Here is a 20,770-nt window from a genome sequence, read left to right as displayed (position 1 = left end):
CTTTCTTGCACGCTGTGCAAGGGAAAGCACCAAGCAAGCGCACAACCCGACCAAACTGGAGACCAGGTCTCTTCAGCTTCACCGGGCTAGCTCCTTTAGAACCGGGCTAGCGGATCAAGCCAGCGTATTAACTCCTTCCTTGCTGCCAACGACAGCCATTTCACCCATGGCGGTTGTAAAAATTGAGGCAAGAGGACGCCTACATCTTGTGAGGGCCCTCATAGACGCCTGCGCACCTACATCGCTAATTGCGCGCGATCTCGCAAGGGAACTGCAACTAGTGCAGACTCATGTCGGTGGTTAACACGGCTGTCTCTTCGTACTGCGAGGCAGACATGGTACGAATGCCCGCATATCCACGCATACAAGGGTAGTGCACGACTATATGCGCATCAGCCCGACAACCACGATGGACTCCGATATCGCAGCCCCGTACACACACATAAAGCTCGCGGATCACAATTTTTATAAGTCGGCGCCGATACGTTTGGTGCTCGGCGCAGATGTTTATACCCGCATCATGACCCAACATGTGATGCCACAAATGTTTAGGCAGCTTCTCGCGCAGAGCTCCATTTTCGGCTGGGTGCTTTCGGGTACGGCCCGGTACTAGAAATAATTTTTGTCTATGACTCATTTTTTTTCCTCGCTATTAGATTTTTATTTAAAAAAATATCACAAATGTATTTATATTATACGATTTTTTATATTTGTATTTCCATTTATCTATACGAACGAAAAAAAGGTCAGACATGAAATAAAGTGCATTGGAATAACCATGTAATTTACTTTAATTTATAGTAATTTAGGGAAATATTGTGCTATAAATTTGTACATGGTTCTGGTGCTCACCGCAAGGAGGCCGGTATGTTTAGACCAGTGCCTAATTTCTTATTACCAACCTCAGTGAGTATATAACAAACCATCGCCAGTTAGCTGTTGACATAAACCACTAATAACTTTCAGTCAACTGGCAACAGTTTCGTTAAAATCTCCCGCTACACTTTACTCAGTAGCTTAGCAAGCGATCCTGCTAGCTAACTTGGTGTTTTTCTTTGACTAATATATTTTCCACGGTTTTCCTATTCTTAACAATCGACGCATCGTCCTCGTCAAGTGACTCGTCGAGAGTTCGAGAACAAACACCATTTAATTTTTCACTCAACCGCCCCCCACAAATGTTTACTTGTTTGTTTAGCGTCTGCACATTTTACGTAGCCTTTGGCGAAGTTTGAATGTGTTTCCATAGACTCCACCATTATTTCAAATTGGCTTTGTTTAGTGTGCTGACTTTTGCTAACCGAGTCGCTATTAAAAATTTTTAATTTTATTTTTTTAAACTTATCTATAGTATAATATGTAATAAAACTCATTAAAATACTAACATTTTTTAAAACGTCTTTATTCTACAACTCATAAGCTAACGAATATTTTATACGAAACTCGAATACATTTGGCAATTAAATTCGAATTACATAGTTGTAAATTTTCTTCACTCGGATTCACTTTTCGAAATACGGATTGAAAATCCGAAAATAGAGTTACCGAATACAAAAAATTCGAATTCGAGAAAATTCATTTTCGAATCAAGATACAGAATAGGCCCCCTGATTGATTGAACTGATATACTAATTTACCGTGCGATTTTGTACTGTGATACAGTCTCAAGTCTCTAAATTTGAGATTTTAAGTTAGAGTCAATTTTTGAGACTTGAGACGATATTGCTATTCTGTGACAGTCACAAAATCTATTACATTTCATTATTCAGAGATGTTTTTACACTTGAATGAAAATAAATATATCGACAACAAATATTAAATTTTCTATAACATAGTCAAAAAACATAATTATCAATAAAAATATATTATTATTAGTATTCACGCCAATCGCCTATGTACAGAGAAGTATAACAAAAATAAAAATGAAAAAGAAGGCATATCCCTGACTAGGCAAATCACACATTATTGATACATTATTAATCCCTTAACCCTTGAGACGTAGCTCGCATACGTACAACCAACCATATTAAAATTTTCACAATGTCTATTGACTAAGTCTACAACCCTGCTCCTCGGTCCACTCCGCACGTAGTTCTTCGAAGAGTTGACTGTTTTTAACAGTCTGTGCGACCTCAACCCAGGCATAATTTCCGGAGATTTGATTAATCCATTTAGTGACTTAAAAGCAAACAAGAGATCTGATACTTGTCTCCGACTCATTAGGTCACAAATCCCAAATTGACCACGAACCTCCTCCGACCCTCCGACCCATCCTTTACGTTCCAGGAAGTACACGACATATTTACAGAGCTTCTTCTACACTCTCTCCACTTTGTTAATGAGGCAGTCGGTATGAGGAGACCAAACCCATGAACAATACTCCAACATCGGACGCACCAAGGTCGAGTACAGCCTTACGAACGTGTCAGCATTCCTGAAGTCATTCCCACATCTGAATATGAACCCAAGTGTCCTGTATGACCTGCCGCCAAAGAACCCATGTTGCTTGGTCGAGATCGTATTCTTGAAGGCGAAATTCACCTCCTGCATAACAAGTTTCTCAAACAACTTTGCCATTGCCGGCTGTAAGCATATTGGCCTGTAGTTGGACACCTCAGATCTCGACCCTGCCTTGTAAGTTGAACAAATATACGAGCGTTTCCACGACACGGAGGATGGAATATCCATATTGTTCCGTCTCCTGCTTTTGACGGATTTCAAAAACTGACTCGAATCCACCGGTACAAGCTCCTCCATCTTGGACGTGTATGCGCTGTAACACCCTTTGCCGATTCTTTTGCCTTCCGATCGCAACCGACGAAAAATTGTATGCGTAACTGGTTTTTAATCTCTTGTATGTATGTTGCATGTGCATCCTTTTTCTGCTGTATTTTCCCTATCAGCTCCCTAGAAAACCAGCATGGATATTTGCTTTTCCTGTTAATATGGACAGGAACAAATTGCACAATTCTATCGTTAATTCTCTCGTATAGCCAGTTTACTTTGTCATCCAGTGATACTAATTTATACAGTTCAACCCAGCTACTCCTCAAAAAGAAGTAATTCAATCCCAAGTAGTCCGCCTTCTTGAATGCATAAGTCGGTGCCAAGTTCATTTTTAAGTTGGCCTTAATTTCAGCACGTATACTTATAGCCGGGTGGTGCTTATCTTCATCAATAATAGCCTCGGTACTGTCCACACATACTTCAACGCTGCTAAAGCATAAATCAAGCGTACGATCATTTACATTGCGAATTTGATTATACTGTTGACAGTTAGCCACACTCATCTCACTGTATACCATATTTGCACATTCATCTTGAGGACAGCTACTGGGGAGATTATAGTCGCCAATGATAATCAATGCACAGTTGGGATATTTTTCCGTCAAATACGAAATTGTTGACATATGACTCGCATACTTAACCAACGACGACAATGGTGAAAGATACACACATCCAACTCATAGATCGCCCTCAATACATTTTACTTTAATTAAAACTTGCTCGACACTTACAGTTAGTTGGCAGTAGTTCAGCATTAATACTACGCTTCACCGCAATGAAAACACCTTCACCTCTCGTGCAATTGCTTGTTTGGTTGTCTCTATCTTTCCTAAATATTAAATATGTATGCATCGTCTACCACTTCACTATCTGATATTGATTCATGAAACCATGACTCGCTAACGCAAATCAAATCACATTGATGCCCTGCTGATGAGATTAAGAACTCTTTTAATTTTGTTCTTAACCCTCCAGTATTTTGATAGTATGTATATGTATATGTATCTAACTTACGAATCTTTAGGCTTTTTGCACGAAAAGTCTGCTTATCGACTATCCTCGGTACTCCATTAATGTATCTAATTGTCTTGCTGATATCTCCGCCCTTAATAAGATTATCAAGCTCCGTACGTACATAGATTCCTGAGATGCTTTTGCAATGTGAAATGTGAACTTATTTCAATGTTTAGAGTGTATATTTAAATATACCAAGTTAAAAATGTATAAAAATCATGTGTTTTCAGTGCAAATTTTTGAACTTTTAATCGTGAATATTTAAAAAAATATAAGTTACTCTTATATTTTTTTTGATATTTCTCCTCCGGAGAAGCTCCCCTAACCGCATATACCCCATTTATATGGAAATTCGTTGGCTGTGATTTAGAATAGCATCCCTAACACTTCACTAAGTGAAAAGTGCATAATATAAGTGAAAAAGTTATTCACAATACACAAATTATCAATGTAAAAGTTGTCAATTTTTCAACTTTAAATGCAAATATCTTTAAAACTATAAGTCGGCGGCTATATATATATATTTTCGTGATCTGGAGAACGTCACCTTTCCAGTGATACCCATTTTACTCCCGAAATCCGGGGATGCTATTCTAAATTTTACCCAATTCGTTTATTTTACCCCTCCGCCAAAGTAATCGGAATCGTACTCATGCAGCTTATCGTTCCATTGACTGGAACAAAGGATCATAAATCTTTCGCAGATTTATGAGATGTTGCCATCGTTCATGCCTCTGCTTCAATATGACAATAATGAGTTTGTTTTTTGTGAGCCGAGAGAGGACTTCTTAATTCTTACTCAATCCGAAGTATCACCTGTTGGCAAGAGTTATTCTGCTATTGATTTCGAGTTATTATTACGTTTGTTGTGGTCGTCATCAAAAGGAGAATTTCTCTTCCGAGGCTATTATTTTATTATTGTTATTCAGCCCTATCACGCAATCCATCGTAGCAAAGCTACGAATACGAATGTCCGCTACGAATACGAACAATTTGCTATCATTGAATTCATGTGAATTCGAAACTTTTGTTGCCAGACTTAATTTTGAATTTTGACATTTCGAAATCAGCTGTGTAGAAGAAAAAATAAAAATTAGGATTAATAAAAGTGGAAACGTTTATATTCAAATTGATTTTACGAACAAAAAATATGTACTCGCTAACGTTTTCATTTATGTTGCTTGAGGATGAACGTGAGAGAAGTCGGCGTGATAAAAAACTATCGCTTAAATAAGGCGGCCTTTACGTATGTCCTCGATGTTCTAGAGAGGAATGCAAGTTCTTCAAGATCGTCGTCTATATCTTTACTTCATCGATTGTCTTCAGTTTTACGGTTTTTAGCTGAAGGAGGCTATCAGCATGGAGTGGGTAAAGACTTCGATATTCCATTGGCTCAGTCAACATTTTGTTGCATCTTAAAATAAGTATTGGGATTGCTTCAGTCTCATTTGTGCCCTCAGTGGATAAACCTCGATTTAAGTGATGTTGAAAAAAGGGAAGCGAAAAAGGATTTTTTTCAGAAATACGGATATCCAGGCGCGATTTTATGTGTAGACGGGACACATATTAAAATCGTTGCCCCAACTAAAGATAAGTTTCTCTATTATAACCGCAAAGGATACTTTAGTATCAATGCCATGATTATAAGTTTGGTGACAAATTCGCATATCAAACATCTTAATCAATGTTTTGCAGATATGTGACAATAAAATGAAAATACGTTATGTCAATGTTCAGTTTCCTGGCAGCAATCATGACTCTCACATATGGAAATTTATTTCTCCGTTAGCACAAACCTGTCGTACAAAAATTCCGCTAAACTTAAAAATTTTCCGTTCCGAGTGAATTCAGTGAACGCAACTCTACAAATTTCGAACTTACATTCGGAACTGTTCGAATTACATGATAGCAGTTTCGTAACTTTCCCGAAAAAACACTCTACGATGGATTGCGTGATAGGGCTGATTGACTGGGGACGGTTTTTGCGTGGGTCCCAAACCCAGCGCACAACCCACAGGAGGGATGTTTCGCTTTCTTACTTTAGCTCGCCTTCAAACGGATATTCTTTAATAACCCAGAGGATACTTGGTCTAAGACCTGAAGTCGTGAGCTGCTTGAGCCATCTGTAAACGAATTGTTACTAGCCACTCCCAAGTGAATGGTAATCAGAGAAACTAAAAATTCAGTGTCATTAACATTTTGTGAAATATCAATTAGAAATAGTTTCTGTATCTTTGATCTACTAAGTCAAAACCCCACATACTGTCAAACCGCTATGGCAGATCACATCGAACCTATAGAGGAAACTGACAAAGGCCTGATCGTTGTAAATACAGTGGACCAATAAAGTTTACATACACCTAGTTCTATTAAATTACGACGCGTTTATTTGTTTTAAAATGAATACATTTGGTGATTTTTTTTTATCCATATCAAGATATGTATATTTAACATTAAATATACCATATCAAAGTTTTTTATTTTGTACACAAATAAAAGAAATTAATGCTAAAGCTTAAAATGCGCCTAATTTGTATCAAAAAAGTTTACGTACAAAAATGATTATTTATATAAATGAAAAGAAATTACAATAGTTTTAGCGGTTTTGGCCTACATTTTGTTAATATTATTGTCCCTAGACATCGATGTATGCTCCCCACTCAATTTCTAGTACTATTTCCGGATATTTTGACCCACTAAGTCCATAATCCGGCTTTTTGGCCTTATTTTGATGAAATTCGATGTTTTCGAATACGATTTTCCAAAAGGGTTCAGATATTTTGAATGGGATTAATGTATGGTGGTTGCCGGACCTATGGAGTTATTTTTAATTCCATAACAACCCTGCACGTACAAGATGAGACGGATGTTTTGGGTCGTTATCGTGTTATAAATAGAAGTGGCCGCTATTAACAGCCGATTTAAGCACACTTAATAATTAAATTATTTTGTTAAAATGTTCAGAAACATGTCTTTATCCATTGTGAGAACTAAATATCTTATAGAATTTAGTCCACACAAAGGCCCACCCTATTGTTCACAAGCATATATACGCAGCGGTAAAACCACGCCACGAAGATGGAGAAACCAGACATGCAGATTAAAGGCCAACAAGAATGCATACGCAGCGGTAAAAACACGCCACGCAAACCAGACAAGTAGACGAAACAACAGCAAGCATGCATACGCAGCGGTAAAATCACGCCATCCCAGCAATAAAAAAAAACGCATAAAATTTGCAAAATCTCATCGGTTCTTTATTTGAAACGTTAGATTGGTTCATGACATTTACTTTTTGAAGATAATTTCATTTAAATGTTGACCGCGGCTGCGTCTTAGGTGGTCCATTCGGAAAGTCCAATTTTGGGCAACTTTTTCGAGCATTTCGGCCGGAATAGCCCGAATTTCTTCGGAAATGTTGTCTTCCAAAGCTGGAATAGTTGCTGGCTTATTTCTGTAGACTTTAGACTTGACGTAGCCCCACAAAAAATAGTCTAAAGGCGTTAAATCGCATGATCTTGGTGGCCAACTTACGGGTCCATTTCTTGAGATGAATTGTTGTCCGAAGTTTTCCCTCAAAATGGCCATAGAATCGCGAGCTGTGTGGCATGTAGCGCCATCTTGTTGAAACCACATGTCAACCAAGTTCAGTTCTTCCATTTTTGGCAACAAAAAGTTTGTTAGCATCGAACGATAGCGATCGCCATTCACCGTAACGTTGCGTCCAACAGCATCTTTGAAAAAATACGGTCCAATGATTCCACCAGCGTACAAACCACACCAAACAGTGCATTTTTCGGGATGCATGGGCAGTTCTTGAACGGCTTCTGGTTGCTCTTCACCCCAAATGCGGCAATTTTGCTTATTTACGTAGCCATTCAACCAGAAATGAGCCTCATCGCTGAACAAAACACGCGCGCGAAACACATTTCGAACCGAACACTGATTTTGGTAATAAAATTCAATGATTTGCAAGCGTTGCTCGTTAGTAAGTCTATTCATGATGAAATGTCAAAGCATACTGAGCATCTTTCTCTTTGACACCATGTCTGAAATCCCACGTGATCTGTCAAATACTAATGCATGAAAATCCTAACCTCAAAAAAATCACCCGTTATTAGATATTAATAAGTTGAAATAAATAAAGAACGATTCGCAGAAGAGCCCCAATACTTACAAATTTATTGTAACGAACCCTGGACACGGCGAGTATACCTCAGCAATTATACTTGTAAGAAGCAGGGGCTGCAAAAAGCTTCGTTACAATTGGCGCCCGAGCAGGGACCCTGCGGATCGTATATTATCAGGAAAACCGACATTTAGTACGGAGATGGCAGATCTCATGTGGTTAGACAACGTGTCCAAGGAGCAACTAATCTCCTTCGCACAGAGTTTGGGAGTTGACCACATAGGCACCACGCGGGAGATTCGTAAGCGGATAACTACATTGGCAGCCAAGGCGCACGGAGACCCGGAAGTAGAAGAACAATTTTTAAAAATGGAAGCTGCATACAAAGCAGGTGAGATCGCTTCACGAGACGAAGGCGATCAGAAGACAACCTTCCCAGCAGATCAAGACAGAGGTACCGCGAGCACTTTCGCGGAATCATCACGGCTACAGCCGCCACAAATCAACAGGTTACTTCAACAGAACCACATTGTTACATTCGCACCCATCATCGACCAGGTGAGGAAGTGGGCCGTGAAATACGACGGCGCGCGAGACCCATTAGCGTATGTCGAGAGATTAGAAGAGCTCTCCGAAGTGTACATGGTGAATGTGGACATTCTTCCAAGAACCATGCCCGAATTATTGTGCGGTACCGCTCTCCAATGGTATCGCAACAATAACGAACATTGGGCGAATTGGACAACCTTCAAAAAGGACTTTCTGCGCTTCTTCCTACCAGCACGTTACTTCGAACGCCTCGAAGATAACATACGGCAGCGAAGACAACACGTTCGAGAAAAATACAAGGACTACGTTCCAGCTATGCAGAGCTTAATGCGACACGTTGGGTACAATCCGGAAGAGCGACTGGAAAGAATTTTTCGGAATAGTCACACCGATTATTTGCTCTACATTCAGCGGCGAGATTTCGAGACGCTGGCTGAACTCATCACACTGGCAGAGGAGTACGAAGGGATATATGAAGGACAACGACGAAGAGTAGAGCCACCTCGACGCGAGATGACGAGGCACATTATAGGTGACCACGAGGCGAGACATGCAAGTAGGCCGTTACCACGTGCACCACAACACCACGCGACGGTAGATGCGCATCGTCAGCAACCATCTACGAGTGGAGCCGTTAGGCCGGGGAATATCTGCTTCAGATGTGGTCAGGAAGGTCACCATGCCAGGAGATGCCGTAATAGCGAGAAATTATGTTGCAGGGAGTGTGGCCGAGCGGATGTGCTAACGAAAGAATGTTGTCATCGACAACGGGGAAACGACGAAGGGTTTCGCCCAAGACAAGGCGCGGCGGACCCATGGAAATCAGCGCCAAACCACCAATAATTATGCATCAGGAACGCGGCCGGCTATACGCCCTAATCACGCTGGGCGGAGAACCGGCGGAAGCCGTCATCGACACCGGCGCTTCGAAAAGTTTCATATCACCACGAGTTGCAGAACATATGCGCGCAACCGGGAACAGTAAGAAGGTGACCGTAGCTATCGAGATACAAATGGCCGATGGCACCACCAGCAAGATTTTCGACGCCGTGGAGACCACCATTCAACTCGGACAGACATCGCTAAAGGCAGTGTTACACGTGATGCCTGGAGCGATTGATGACGTCATACTTGGATTGGATACACTGGGGAACATGGGAGCTATAGTATCCTTCGGAGGTCACCAAGCTGAAAGCGTCAGATGCGCAGCAATCACCTGCAGCCCGCACCATGTCATCCAAAGCCGTAAGCAACGTAACCCTTACTACGCCAGACACACGCCTGCTAAAGCGCAGGATGAAGAAGAAAAACAGACGAAAACTTAAGTGCAGGAGTGTCAATCGACTTGGGACTTCATCGGCCGTCGACCAGAGAAACGAAGCGGCCCGTATACGTGATTTTTTAGACGAAGAACTTCGAAAATTTGAAAGCATGAGTGGAGTGACGACCGTGGCGGAACATAAAATCACTATGACCGACAGCCGACCAATCAAGCAACGATATTTCCGCGGAATCCAGCGATGCAGGCCATCATCGACGCCGAGATCGACGAGCTGCTGTCGAAGGGATGTATTGAGCCCTCTCACAGCCCACACAGCGCGCCGATTGTATTGGCACGGAAGAAGAACGGTAAGTGGCGTTTATGCGTGGATTATCGGCAACTCAACGCCCGATCTGTACCCGACGCATACCCCTTCTTCTTCTTTACTGGCGTAGACACCGCTTACGCGATTATAGCCGAGTCAACAACAGCGCGCCAGTCGTTTCTTCTCTTCGCTACGTGGCGCCAATTGGATATTCCAAGCGAAGCCAGGTCCTTCTCCACTTGGTCCTTCCAACGGAGTGGAGGTCTTCCTCTTCCTCTGCTTCCCCCGGCGGGTACAGCGTCGAATACTTTCAGAGCTGGAGTGTTTTCGTCCATTCGGACAACATGACCTAGCCAGCGTAGCCGCTGTCTTTTAATTCGCTGAACTATGTCAATGATGCCGTATATCTCGTACAGCTCATCGGTACAGGCCCATCGAATGCGATATTCGCCGTGGCCAACGCGCAAAGGACCATAAATCTTTCGCAGAACTTTTCTCTCGAAAACTCGCAACGTCGACTAATCTGTTGTTGACATCGTCCAGGCCTCTGCACCATATAGCAGGACGGGAATTATGAGTGACTTATAGAGTTTGGTTTTTGTCTGTCGAGAGAGGACTTTGCTTCGTGTTGAGACCGATGATATCAATATCATCGGCATACGCCAGCAGCTGTACACTCTTATAAAAGATTGTACCTGCTCGATTAAGTTCTGCAGCTCGAACTATTTTCTCCAGCAGCAGATTGAAGAAATCGCACGATAGGGAGTCGCCTTGTCTGAAACCTCGTTTGGTATCGAATGGCTCGGAGAGGTCCTTCCCGATCCTGACGGAGCTTTTGGTCCCGCTCAATGTCAGTTTACACAGCCGTATTAGTTTTGCGGGGATACCAAATTCAGACATTGCGGCATAAAGGCAGCTCCTTTTCGTGCTGTCGAAAGCAGCTTTAAAATCGACGAAGAGGTGATGTGTGTCGATTCTCCTTTCACGGGTCTTTTCCAAGATTTGGCGCATGGTGAATATCTGGTCGGTTGTTGATTTACCAGGTCTGAAGCCACACTGATAAGGTCCAATCAGTTTGTTGACGGTGGGCTTTAATCTTTCACACAATACGCTCGATAGAACCTTATACGCGATATTAAGGAGGCTAATCCCACGGTAGTTGGCGCAGATTGTGGGGTCTCCTTTTTTATGGATTGGGCATAGCACACTTAAATTCCAATCGTTGGGCATGCTTTCGTCCGACCATATTTTACAAAGAAGCTGATGCATGCTCCTTATCAGTTCTTCGCCGCCGTGTTTGAATAGCTCGGCTGGCAATCCATCCGCCCCCGCCGCTTTGTTGTTCTTCAGGCGGGTAATTGCTATTCGAACTTCTTCTTGGTCGGGCAATGGAACCTCTTTTCCATCGTCATCGATTGGGGAATCGGGTTCGTCTTCTCCTGGCGTTGTGTGTTCACTGCCATTCAGCAGGCTGGAGAAGTGTTCCCTCCATAATTTAAGTATGCTCTGGGCATCGGTGACTAGATCACCTTGGGGGGTTCTACATGAGTATGCTCCGGTCTTGAAACCTTCTGTAAGCCGCCGCATCTTTTGGTAGAATTTTCGAGCATTACCCCTGTCGGCCAGCTTATCAAGCTCTTCGTACTCACGCATTTCGGCCTCTTTCTTTTTCTGTCTACAAATGCGTCTCGCTTCCATCTTCAACTCTCGGTATCTATCCCATCCCGCACGTGTTGTGGTCGATCGTAACGTTGCGAGGTAGGCAGCCTGTTTTCTCTCCGCTGCGACACGGCACTTCTCGTCGTACCAGCTGTTCTTTTGCACCTTCCGAAAACCAATGGTGTCGGTTGCAGCTGTACGTAAGGAGTTTGAAATGCCGTTCCACAGTTCCCTTATACCGAGTTGTTGACGAGTGCTCTCAGAGAGCAGGAGTGCAAGCCGAGTAGAAAATCGCTCGGCTGTCTGTTGTGATTGCAGCTTCTCGACGTCGAACCTTCCTTGTGTTTGTTGGCGTGCGTTTTTTGCTGCACAGAGGCGGGTGCGAATCTTAGCTGCAACAAGATAGTGGTCCGAGTCGATGTTAGGACCTCGGAGCGCACGCACATCTAAAACACTGGAGACGTGTCTTCCGCCTATCACAACATGATCGATCTGGTTGGTAGTTTTTCGATCCGGAGACAGCCAGGTAGCTTGATGAATCTTCTTATGCTGGAATCTAGTACTACAGATAACCATATTTCGGGCCCCGGCGAAGTCGATCAGCCTCAACCCATTTGGGGATGTTTCCTCGTGGAGGCTGAATTTACCGACCGTAGTGCCAAAGATACCTTCTTTGCCCACCCTGGCGTTGAAGTCGCCAAGCACGATTTTGACATCGTGGCGGGGGCAGCTCTCATAAGCGAGCTCCAAGCGCTCATAAAAGTCATCTTTGGTCACATCGTCCTTCTCTTCCGTCGGGGCGTGGGCGCAAATCAGCGATATGTTGAAGAACCTCGCTTTGATGCGGATTGTGGCTAGACGTTCATTCACCGGAGTGAATGATAGTACTCGGCGACGGAGTCTCTCTCCCACCACGAATCCAACACCAAACTTGCGCTCCTTTATATGGCCACTGTAGTAAATGCCACAAGGACCTACTCGTCTTTGTCCTTGTCCCGTCCATCGCATTTCTTGGACGGCGGTGATGTCAGCCTTTATTTTCACGAGGACATCAACCAGCTGGGCAGCGGCACCTTCCCAATTAAGGGACCGGACATTCCAGGTGCATGCCCTCAATTCGTAGTCCTTATTTCGTTTTCCATGGTCGTCATCAAAAGGGGGGTCTCTCATCCGAGGCTGGTTGTTGCTATTCGCTGGGGTTGTTTTTTTACGTGGCGGGTCCCAAACCCAGCACACAACCCTATTATGTAGGGGATATTTCGCCTTCTCATGTTAGCTCGCCTTCAAACGGATGTTCTTAGGCTACCCAGAGGATACTTGGTCAAAGACCGGAAGTCGTGAGCTGCTTGAGTCATATGTAAAAGAATCGTTTCTGGCCACTCCCAAGTGAATGGCGATCAGAGAACTTTCCTCACTTGCGTGAACTTCTACATATGACGCATACCCCTTACCTAGGATATAACATATACTTGACAAGTTACGAAGAGCAAGGTACATTAGTAGTCTGGATCTCAAGAACGGCTACTGGCAGATACCTTTGGAGCAAGGCAGCCGCCCGTACACCGCCTTTACCGTACCTGGGCGTGGCCTATTTCAATGGCGCGTGATGCCATTCGGCTTACATTCGGCACCAGCGACGTTCCAGAGAGTACTCGACCAGGTCATAGGCCCGGAGTTGGAACCACACGCCTTCGCCTACCTGGACGATATAATCGTCATAGGCTCTACATTCGAGGAACACATACGGAATTTGCGAAAGGTACTGCAGAGACTACAGCAGAACAACCTTCGAATTAACCCTGAAAAGTGCGAGTTTTTTAAGAAGGAACTCCGATACTTAGGTCATGTGATTAGTGACAAAGGCATCCACACCGACCCCGAGAAAGTTGCAGCAATCCAGGAGCTGAAGCCCCCAACTAACGTGAAAGAAGTCCGTCAGTATCTTGGGATAGCCTCTTGGTATCGCCGCTTTGTGCCAGATTTCGCGACCATGAGCCAGCCGCTCACAGCTCTCTTGAAGAAAGGGAAACACTGGAAATGGGGACCTGAGCAACAATCAGCATTTGAAAGCATCAAGCAAAAGTTAACGGAGGCTCCCGTCCTGGCATGTCCGGATTTCAGCCAGGCATTCACTTTGCAGACGGACGCCAGCAACATCGGCCTTGGAGCCGTACTGACGCAGAATCTGGAAGGAGGAGAACGCGTAATAGCCTACGCCAGCCGAAAATTAAATGAGGCAGAGAAAAACTATTCAGCTACCGAAAAGGAGTGCCTCGCCATAGTCTGGGGAATTCGGAAAATGAGACCCTACCTAGAAGGATATCGATTTAAGGTGATAACCGATCACATGTCATTGAAGTGGCTGAATTCCATAGAGAGCCCTTACGGTCGTATAGCACGATGGGCTTTAGAGTTACAGCAGCATACTTTCGACATCGAATATCGTAAAGGGAAACTCAACCAAGTAGCAGACGCATTGTCCCGACAGCCGCTAGAGACCATAAGGCAAGCGACGACGATGGCTCCACAATGCAAATGGTGGCGTAAGCGAGTAGAAGAAGTTCGCGCAAACCCAGAGAAGTACGCAGATTACATGGAGAAGGATGGCCAACTTTATCGCCACATTCCGTGTAGATCTCACGATGAAGAGGCTGTACCCTGGAAGCTATGTGTGCCTAAGCCCCTCCGCATAAGAGTGCTACAGGAGAATCACGATATACCTAGTGCAGGACACATGGGCATACGCCGGACAGTAGCCCGAGTCGCCAATAGATATTACTGACCAGGAATGTTCCGCGACATTAGCCAGTACGTACGCCAGTGTGAGTCCTGCCAGAAATACAAGGAAGGACAGCAGAGACCAGCAGGGAAGATGCTCTCACAGGTGGCACAGGAACCGTTTGCCACAGTTTGCACCGACTTCATCGGACCCTTACCGCGATCAACCCATGGCAACACAACGCTACTGGTGTTTTTCGACCGCTTCAGCAAATGGGTTGAATTGGTCCCCATGAGGCGCGCTACAGCTGAAGGACTTCGTCGCGCATTTAGAGAGAGAATCCTCGCGAGATTTGGTGTTCCAAAGATCCTTATTTCGGACAATGGTGTTCAATTCACGAGTACATTATGGCAACACTATCTAAAGGAATTAGGGGTACGCCAGCAATTCACGGCGCCGTATACACCTCAAGAAAATCCCACGGAAAGAGTAAACCGCACGATCAAGCGAATTATTGCACAACTCAGCAAATCACGACACCAGCAATGGGACGATTTTCTCCCAGAGATTGAGCTGGCAGTAAATTCCAGCATCTCGGCCTCCACAGGGTATAGCCCGGCATTTCTCGTACAAGGACGAGAACCGCGACTGCCAAAGGCCCTTTTCGACGAAGTTAATATCGGCACAGGTATGATACCCCCGACGGCTGAAGAAAAGTACGACAGGATGCAGGAAGCCTTCAGAATCGTTCGACAAAACATGGAGAGAGCATCCATGGACCAAGCCCGCCACTATAATTTGAGGCTTAGAAAATGGACCCCCGCGATCGGAGAGCTAGTTCTGGCGAAGGAACATCATCTCTCTAAAGCCGCAGACGGTTTCGCCGCAAAGTTAGCCCCGAAGTACGACGGTCCTTATAAAATTCTAAGATACATTTCACCAGTGATCGTACATGTCCAGAAGATCGACGGTGGCAAGGAGAAAACAGTGGACATCAGCGAATTGAAGCTGTACAACAGTTTTGCGGCAGTGTAAAGAAAAAAAAAAAAATAAATAAATAAATAAAAATTACGAGTTTAAAAATTACAAATTTAAAAATTACAAATTTAAAAATTACAAATTTAAAAATTACAAACTGAAAAATTACAAATTTAAAAAGTACAAATTTAAAAATTACAAATTAAAAAAAAAAAATTACAAATGTAAAAATTACAAACTTAAAAATGAAAATAAAAATAAATATAAATCCTTACTCAAACGAGCATGGCTACCGACCAAAACGAGTACCAAACGAGTAGATCAAAATCATTCGACCGTGAGCCGTCAGTGAGATTAGACATCCGGAGAATACACACAAGATGAACGACAAAAATAAATGGACGCAGAGCGTAAAGCGATTCCCCGAGCGGATGGCGGAGGAGCAAAGGAAGCTCCCCAGGACACAGCCACTGGAGGCAGCGGGCACTTCAGACACTAGAAGTGCCAGATCAGCACGCGCAGATGCTCTGCAAGCAGCGACGCACCACAGCCACAGCTAGCCACAGAACCAACGCTTGCGCGGCCAACGTACCCGACGCCGCCACATCGCACCAGGTCAACGCCGCCACCACTGTGCACACCACCGACCGTAACGCCATGGCAGTTTCCGCAAAGGCTCGTAAGGCGCAAACTGCCATGAGGCGCTCTATAGCAGCGCACGTAAGCACGACACGCCGAGCTTCTTGGGCAGCAGCGTCGCAGAGAACCAGCCTGGCCGCGATGCCATGCCCCGTCGGCAGGATCAGAAGCAGCGAAACGTCTACCTCTGAAGATTCCACCGTCCTATGGAGATCGCCTGTGATCGAACTTTCGTCCGAAAATGAAGATACGCTATCGGAGAACAAGAAGGCGGAACTTACCTTTCCAGCGGGGCCAAATGGAGTCTGCCTATACCAAGCAGACTTACAATCTCTGGAGGACGGATCGTGGCTGACGGACACGGTGATCGATGCGTATGCGAAGCACTTGGAAGCGGAATTTGGCCCGAGAGGTACAGTTCTTAGCCCTTTTGTTGTCTGGCAGCTGAACCAGCCAGGAAGACGCAGTGAAAGCTTCCGCCGCATTCACCGCTGGATTCGCAACGTTGACATATTTGGACAGAGGGTAGTACTAGCGCCACACAATACCGAGCACCACTGGTACCTCCTTGCCCTATCCAACCGCGAGCTCACGCACCACGTCACGGACACCGTCTGCTACCACCAACACCAGATATGGACAGCAGATTCCTGGATGAGGGGTAAGGTCACCCACGCAACCACGGCCTGGCGCGAATTCCTCCAGTGGGAATACAAGGAAAGAGGCGGAGAAGGAGAATTTGAGTATCGGAAGCTGCTGCTAGACGTACCCCAGCAAGAAAACACGGATGACTGCGGTATCTACGTGCTGGAGACAATAGAGCGGGTCATGCGATACATCGGACGAGGCGAAGGGGCGCTCGGATGCATCTCCGAACCCTTCACGGCGAAGCTGGCAGCTGAAAAGCGAGCACAATATTGGCCACCTTCAGACGACACCAAACCACACCCGCGCCCATCGTTGAAATACCAGCACCATCATCTGCGGAAGTAGAGCTGCCACCCGAAGGTATAAAAATCCCTATCGCCGAAGCAAACGGAACAGCATTGGAGGCTTTCCCAGAAATTGCGGATAGAATCCGCAGAGGCCTCAAGGACCTTTCAGACGGCATGGGGAAGCACCGGCTAAAATTTAATACAGCCAAGCTCAAAGTGTTCATGTACCGGTGGGGCGTCCACATCACAGCAAAAGCCACAACAACAACCACGGCAACTAAAGGATCCTAAGGGGACAATTTTTTCTAAATTTTGTAACTAAATTTAAGTTATATTAATGATTTTTAAAGTTTACGTATATATATGTATATATAAAAACACAACAAAAAAAAAAAAAAAATGAATGATGAATTTATATGGAAAAAATAAGAGAAACAAATTTTTGGAAAAAAAAATATTGACCAAAAAAAAAAAGAACACAACTTGCACAAGTGTATATAAAAAAGAAAAAGGTGAAAAAATATATAAGATATAAGATATAAAATATACATATACTTTTAGGTGTAAATCTTAGAGTTTTTCTTGAAGCCAAATGACGATTGTAACTACATATGTATATATACTTTTAGGCGTAAATCTTAGATTTTTTTTTCTCCTATATCAAATCACCATTGTAAGTTAGCAATACTATTTTTTTTTTTTAACTTTTATTTAAGAAACCATTGTAAATTAACAATAGAATTTATTGAATTTTGAATGGAATGCAAAACCCTCCGAAGTGGGGGGGGAGTGTGAGAACTAAATATCTTATAGAATTTAGTCCACACAAAGGCCCACCCTATTGTTCACAAGCATATATACGCAGCGGTAAAACCACGCCACGAAGATGGAGAAACCAGACATGCAGATTAAAGGACAACAAGAATGCATACGCAGCGGTAAAAACACGCCACCGCCAGCAACACACGCCATCCCAACGCAACATGTTACGAATGTGCTAGCACGCAACACAGGCTTGGTGGGTAGTTAGATGGCGGATGATCAGTCAGTCAGCACGGGACTGTGACAGCGTACACACGTTTTGGCATCAGACTACGCAGCGAGTTTATCCTCTGGCTAGTCTTGGTACCCGGACTTGTGAACGCCGTATGTTAAGGGTGAGCTCGGTAGTGAGTTTATCCTCTGACCGACTCAACCGTTAACATCACGGTCGCTAAGACAGTCTTCCGTGATCCGGAGTCGTTAAAAGTGACAGTCGTCTAACAAGTCGTAGTCAGTGAAACCTACGCGAGTGTCGGCAGAGGTGGCCGAGCGTAGTCGGCAGAAGCAGCAGCGCGTGATTGAAGGGGTACGGAGCAGCCAGTCGCCTAGCAAGTCGTCTAGTTAGTGAAGCCTACGCGAGCGTCGGCAGAAGTAGCCGAGCGTAGTCGGCGTAGCACACTAGGGTGAACGCGTATAGCAGGGCAGCGATAGGGAAGCCCACACGAGCGTCGGCAGAAGCAGCAGCGCGTGATTGAAGCGGTACGGAGCAGCAAGTCGTCTAGCACCCAGGAGCGCAGTAGAGCGGGGAAACGGTATTGCCCTAACGGAGCACATCGAACCGTTACCCTAACAGCGCCGTCCTCGGACGACGACTGTACAACGCAGGAGACGTTTTTGTAACTTAAATTAATATATTAAATTAGATATTAATATAAGTTCAAATAAATAAAGAAAGATTCGCAGAAGAGCCCCAATACTTACAAATTTATTGTAACGAACCCTGGACACGGCGAGTATACCTCAGCAATTATACTTGTAAGAAGCAGGGGCTGCAAAAAGCTTCGTTACACATTTTTGAAATGTACCCAAAAAAAATTAATCACCAAACAGTACGGAATGTGTTAATAAGTGCTGGTTATCATAGACGAATCGCTCGTCGTAAGCCATACATAAGTAAGATTAATAAAAAGAAGAGGTCGGCGGTTGCTAAACAATATTTTAAGAAACCGTATTGGTTTTGGGACAACATTGTGTTCACCGACGAATCAAAATTTAATATATTTGGTTCAACAAGATCACGAGAAATGTGGAGAAAGATCAATGAAGAGTCGTAAAGAAAAAATGTATAACCACGATAGGAGTCATGTTATGGTTTGGGGGTATGTGGCTTCATCTGGAGTTGAACATTTGGATTTTTTTAGTAAAAAAATGGAAAAGCATGTGTATCTGAACATTTTAAGGAGAAAAATTAAATTTTAAGTGTGCTTAAATCGGTTGTTAATAGCGGCCACTTCTATTTATAACACGATAATGACCCAAAATACCCGTCTCATCTTGAACGTGCAGGGTTGTTATGGAATTAAAAATAACTCCATAGGTCCGGCATTCACTAGACATTAATCCTATTTCAAATATCTGGAACTTTTTGGAAAATCGTATTCGAAAACATCGAATTTCATCAAAATAAGGCCAAAAAGCTGGATACTGAACTTAGTGGGTCAAAATATCCGGAAATAATACTAGAAAACGAGTGGGGAGCATACATCGATGTCTAGGGACAATAATATCAACAAAATGTAGGTCAAAACCCGCTGAAACTATTGTAATTTCTTTTGATTTATATAAATAATCATTTTTGTACGTAAACTTTTTTGATACAAATTAGGCGCATTTTAAGCTTTAGCATTAATTTCTTTTATTTGTGTACAAAATAAAAAACTTTGATATGGTATATTTAATGCTAAATATACATATCTTGATATGGATAGAAAAAAATCACCAAATGTATTCATTTTAAAACAAATAAACGCGTCGTAATTTAATAAAATTAGGTGTATGTAAACTTTATTGGTCCACTGTAAGTGCCTTTTTTGTTGTTGCCATTCTAGTCCACATTGTCAAAAGGTGCTGAAAACGCAACGTTAGTATTGCAGTACTAAACAGCGTTCTTAACGAATCCGTTAGGATAAGGATTATCTAGGTTGTCGTCGACGTCATCTAACGGGAGCCCCAAGAAACGTGCTGTTTCGACGAGGTCGGACCAAAGGGAAAAGGGTGTCAGATTAGTGGGAATCCGATCAATGAATACGTACCCGTCTCCTCTTCTTGCAGGGGAATAGTTAACATATCACAATAGCCCACAACAACAAGTGCAGTTATGTACATATGCAATTGCAACGCAAACAACATCAAAAATGCGAGGCTCAAATTGCAGACATAACAATGGAAACGCTTGCCAATATCAAACGAATCTTCCGAATCAGAGTTATGGAAACATGCGGCATTGCGCGTGAGGTGATGGATAGTAGATTTGGTAGGTGTTAGGTTATCAGGTGCGAGCACCGAAAAATTAGTTCTAATAATCCGATTGTTAAGAACGGCTACCCTAAATAGTAGGGAAATAAAATAACTTTCGACAAACCTTGCGTTTTATTATCTTGTATAATAAATATTTACAAAATTATATTGATATCAATGCAAATAGTTGCATTTAAACTTATAAATATACAGTGGCGGACAAGTCTACATACACCCCCTGTTTTCTTCGATGTGAGAGTACAAAAACTTTTTAGAAAAATGTGTTGATACAGTTTTATTCTAATCTTCTTTCTAATAACAACAAACTTAAAAAACCCATTAATTAATATAAAACTACAAATTTATGGAATAAAAACTGAAATATTGTGTTGACAAAAGTCTACATACAGTACAAAAATATCTTAGTTCAGTGCGAAAAACTGTACTAAATGCTAGTTATTAAGACGTTTTAGTATTTAGTTGGGTCCCCATTGGT

The 20,770-nt window shown here is 43.3% G+C and overlaps 3 protein-coding genes across 4 annotated transcripts in view; all 3 read left to right on the top strand.

Moving 5' to 3' along the window:
• Nucleotides 1-20,770, top strand: part of LOC125776690 (uncharacterized) — a 436,599-nt gene that overhangs the window by 317,443 nt on the left and 98,386 nt on the right. The gene's annotated exons all lie outside the window — the stretch shown is intronic.
• Nucleotides 6,133-20,770, top strand: part of LOC125776652 (uncharacterized) — a 185,105-nt gene continuing 170,467 nt past the window's right edge. Inside the window, exon 1 of the mRNA XM_049450121.1 lies at nt 6,133-11,025. Within this exon, the coding sequence (XP_049306078.1) occupies nt 8,132-9,322 (1,191 nt within the window). The 5' untranslated portion in view covers nt 6,133-8,131 and the 3' untranslated portion in view covers nt 9,323-11,025. The remainder of the gene's footprint in view (nt 11,026-20,770) is intronic.
• LOC125776153 (uncharacterized) lies at nt 15,944-17,053 on the top strand. Its single transcript, XM_049447039.1, has one exon. The coding sequence runs from the start codon at nt 15,944-15,946 to the stop codon at nt 17,051-17,053; it is 1,110 nt and encodes a 369-aa protein (XP_049302996.1).

Source organism: Bactrocera dorsalis, chromosome 2 (assembly GCF_023373825.1).
Source record: "Bactrocera dorsalis isolate Fly_Bdor chromosome 2, ASM2337382v1, whole genome shotgun sequence".
NCBI classification, from domain to species: domain Eukaryota; kingdom Metazoa; phylum Arthropoda; class Insecta; order Diptera; family Tephritidae; genus Bactrocera; species Bactrocera dorsalis.
This window is presented reverse-complemented; position numbering and strand designations above follow the sequence as displayed.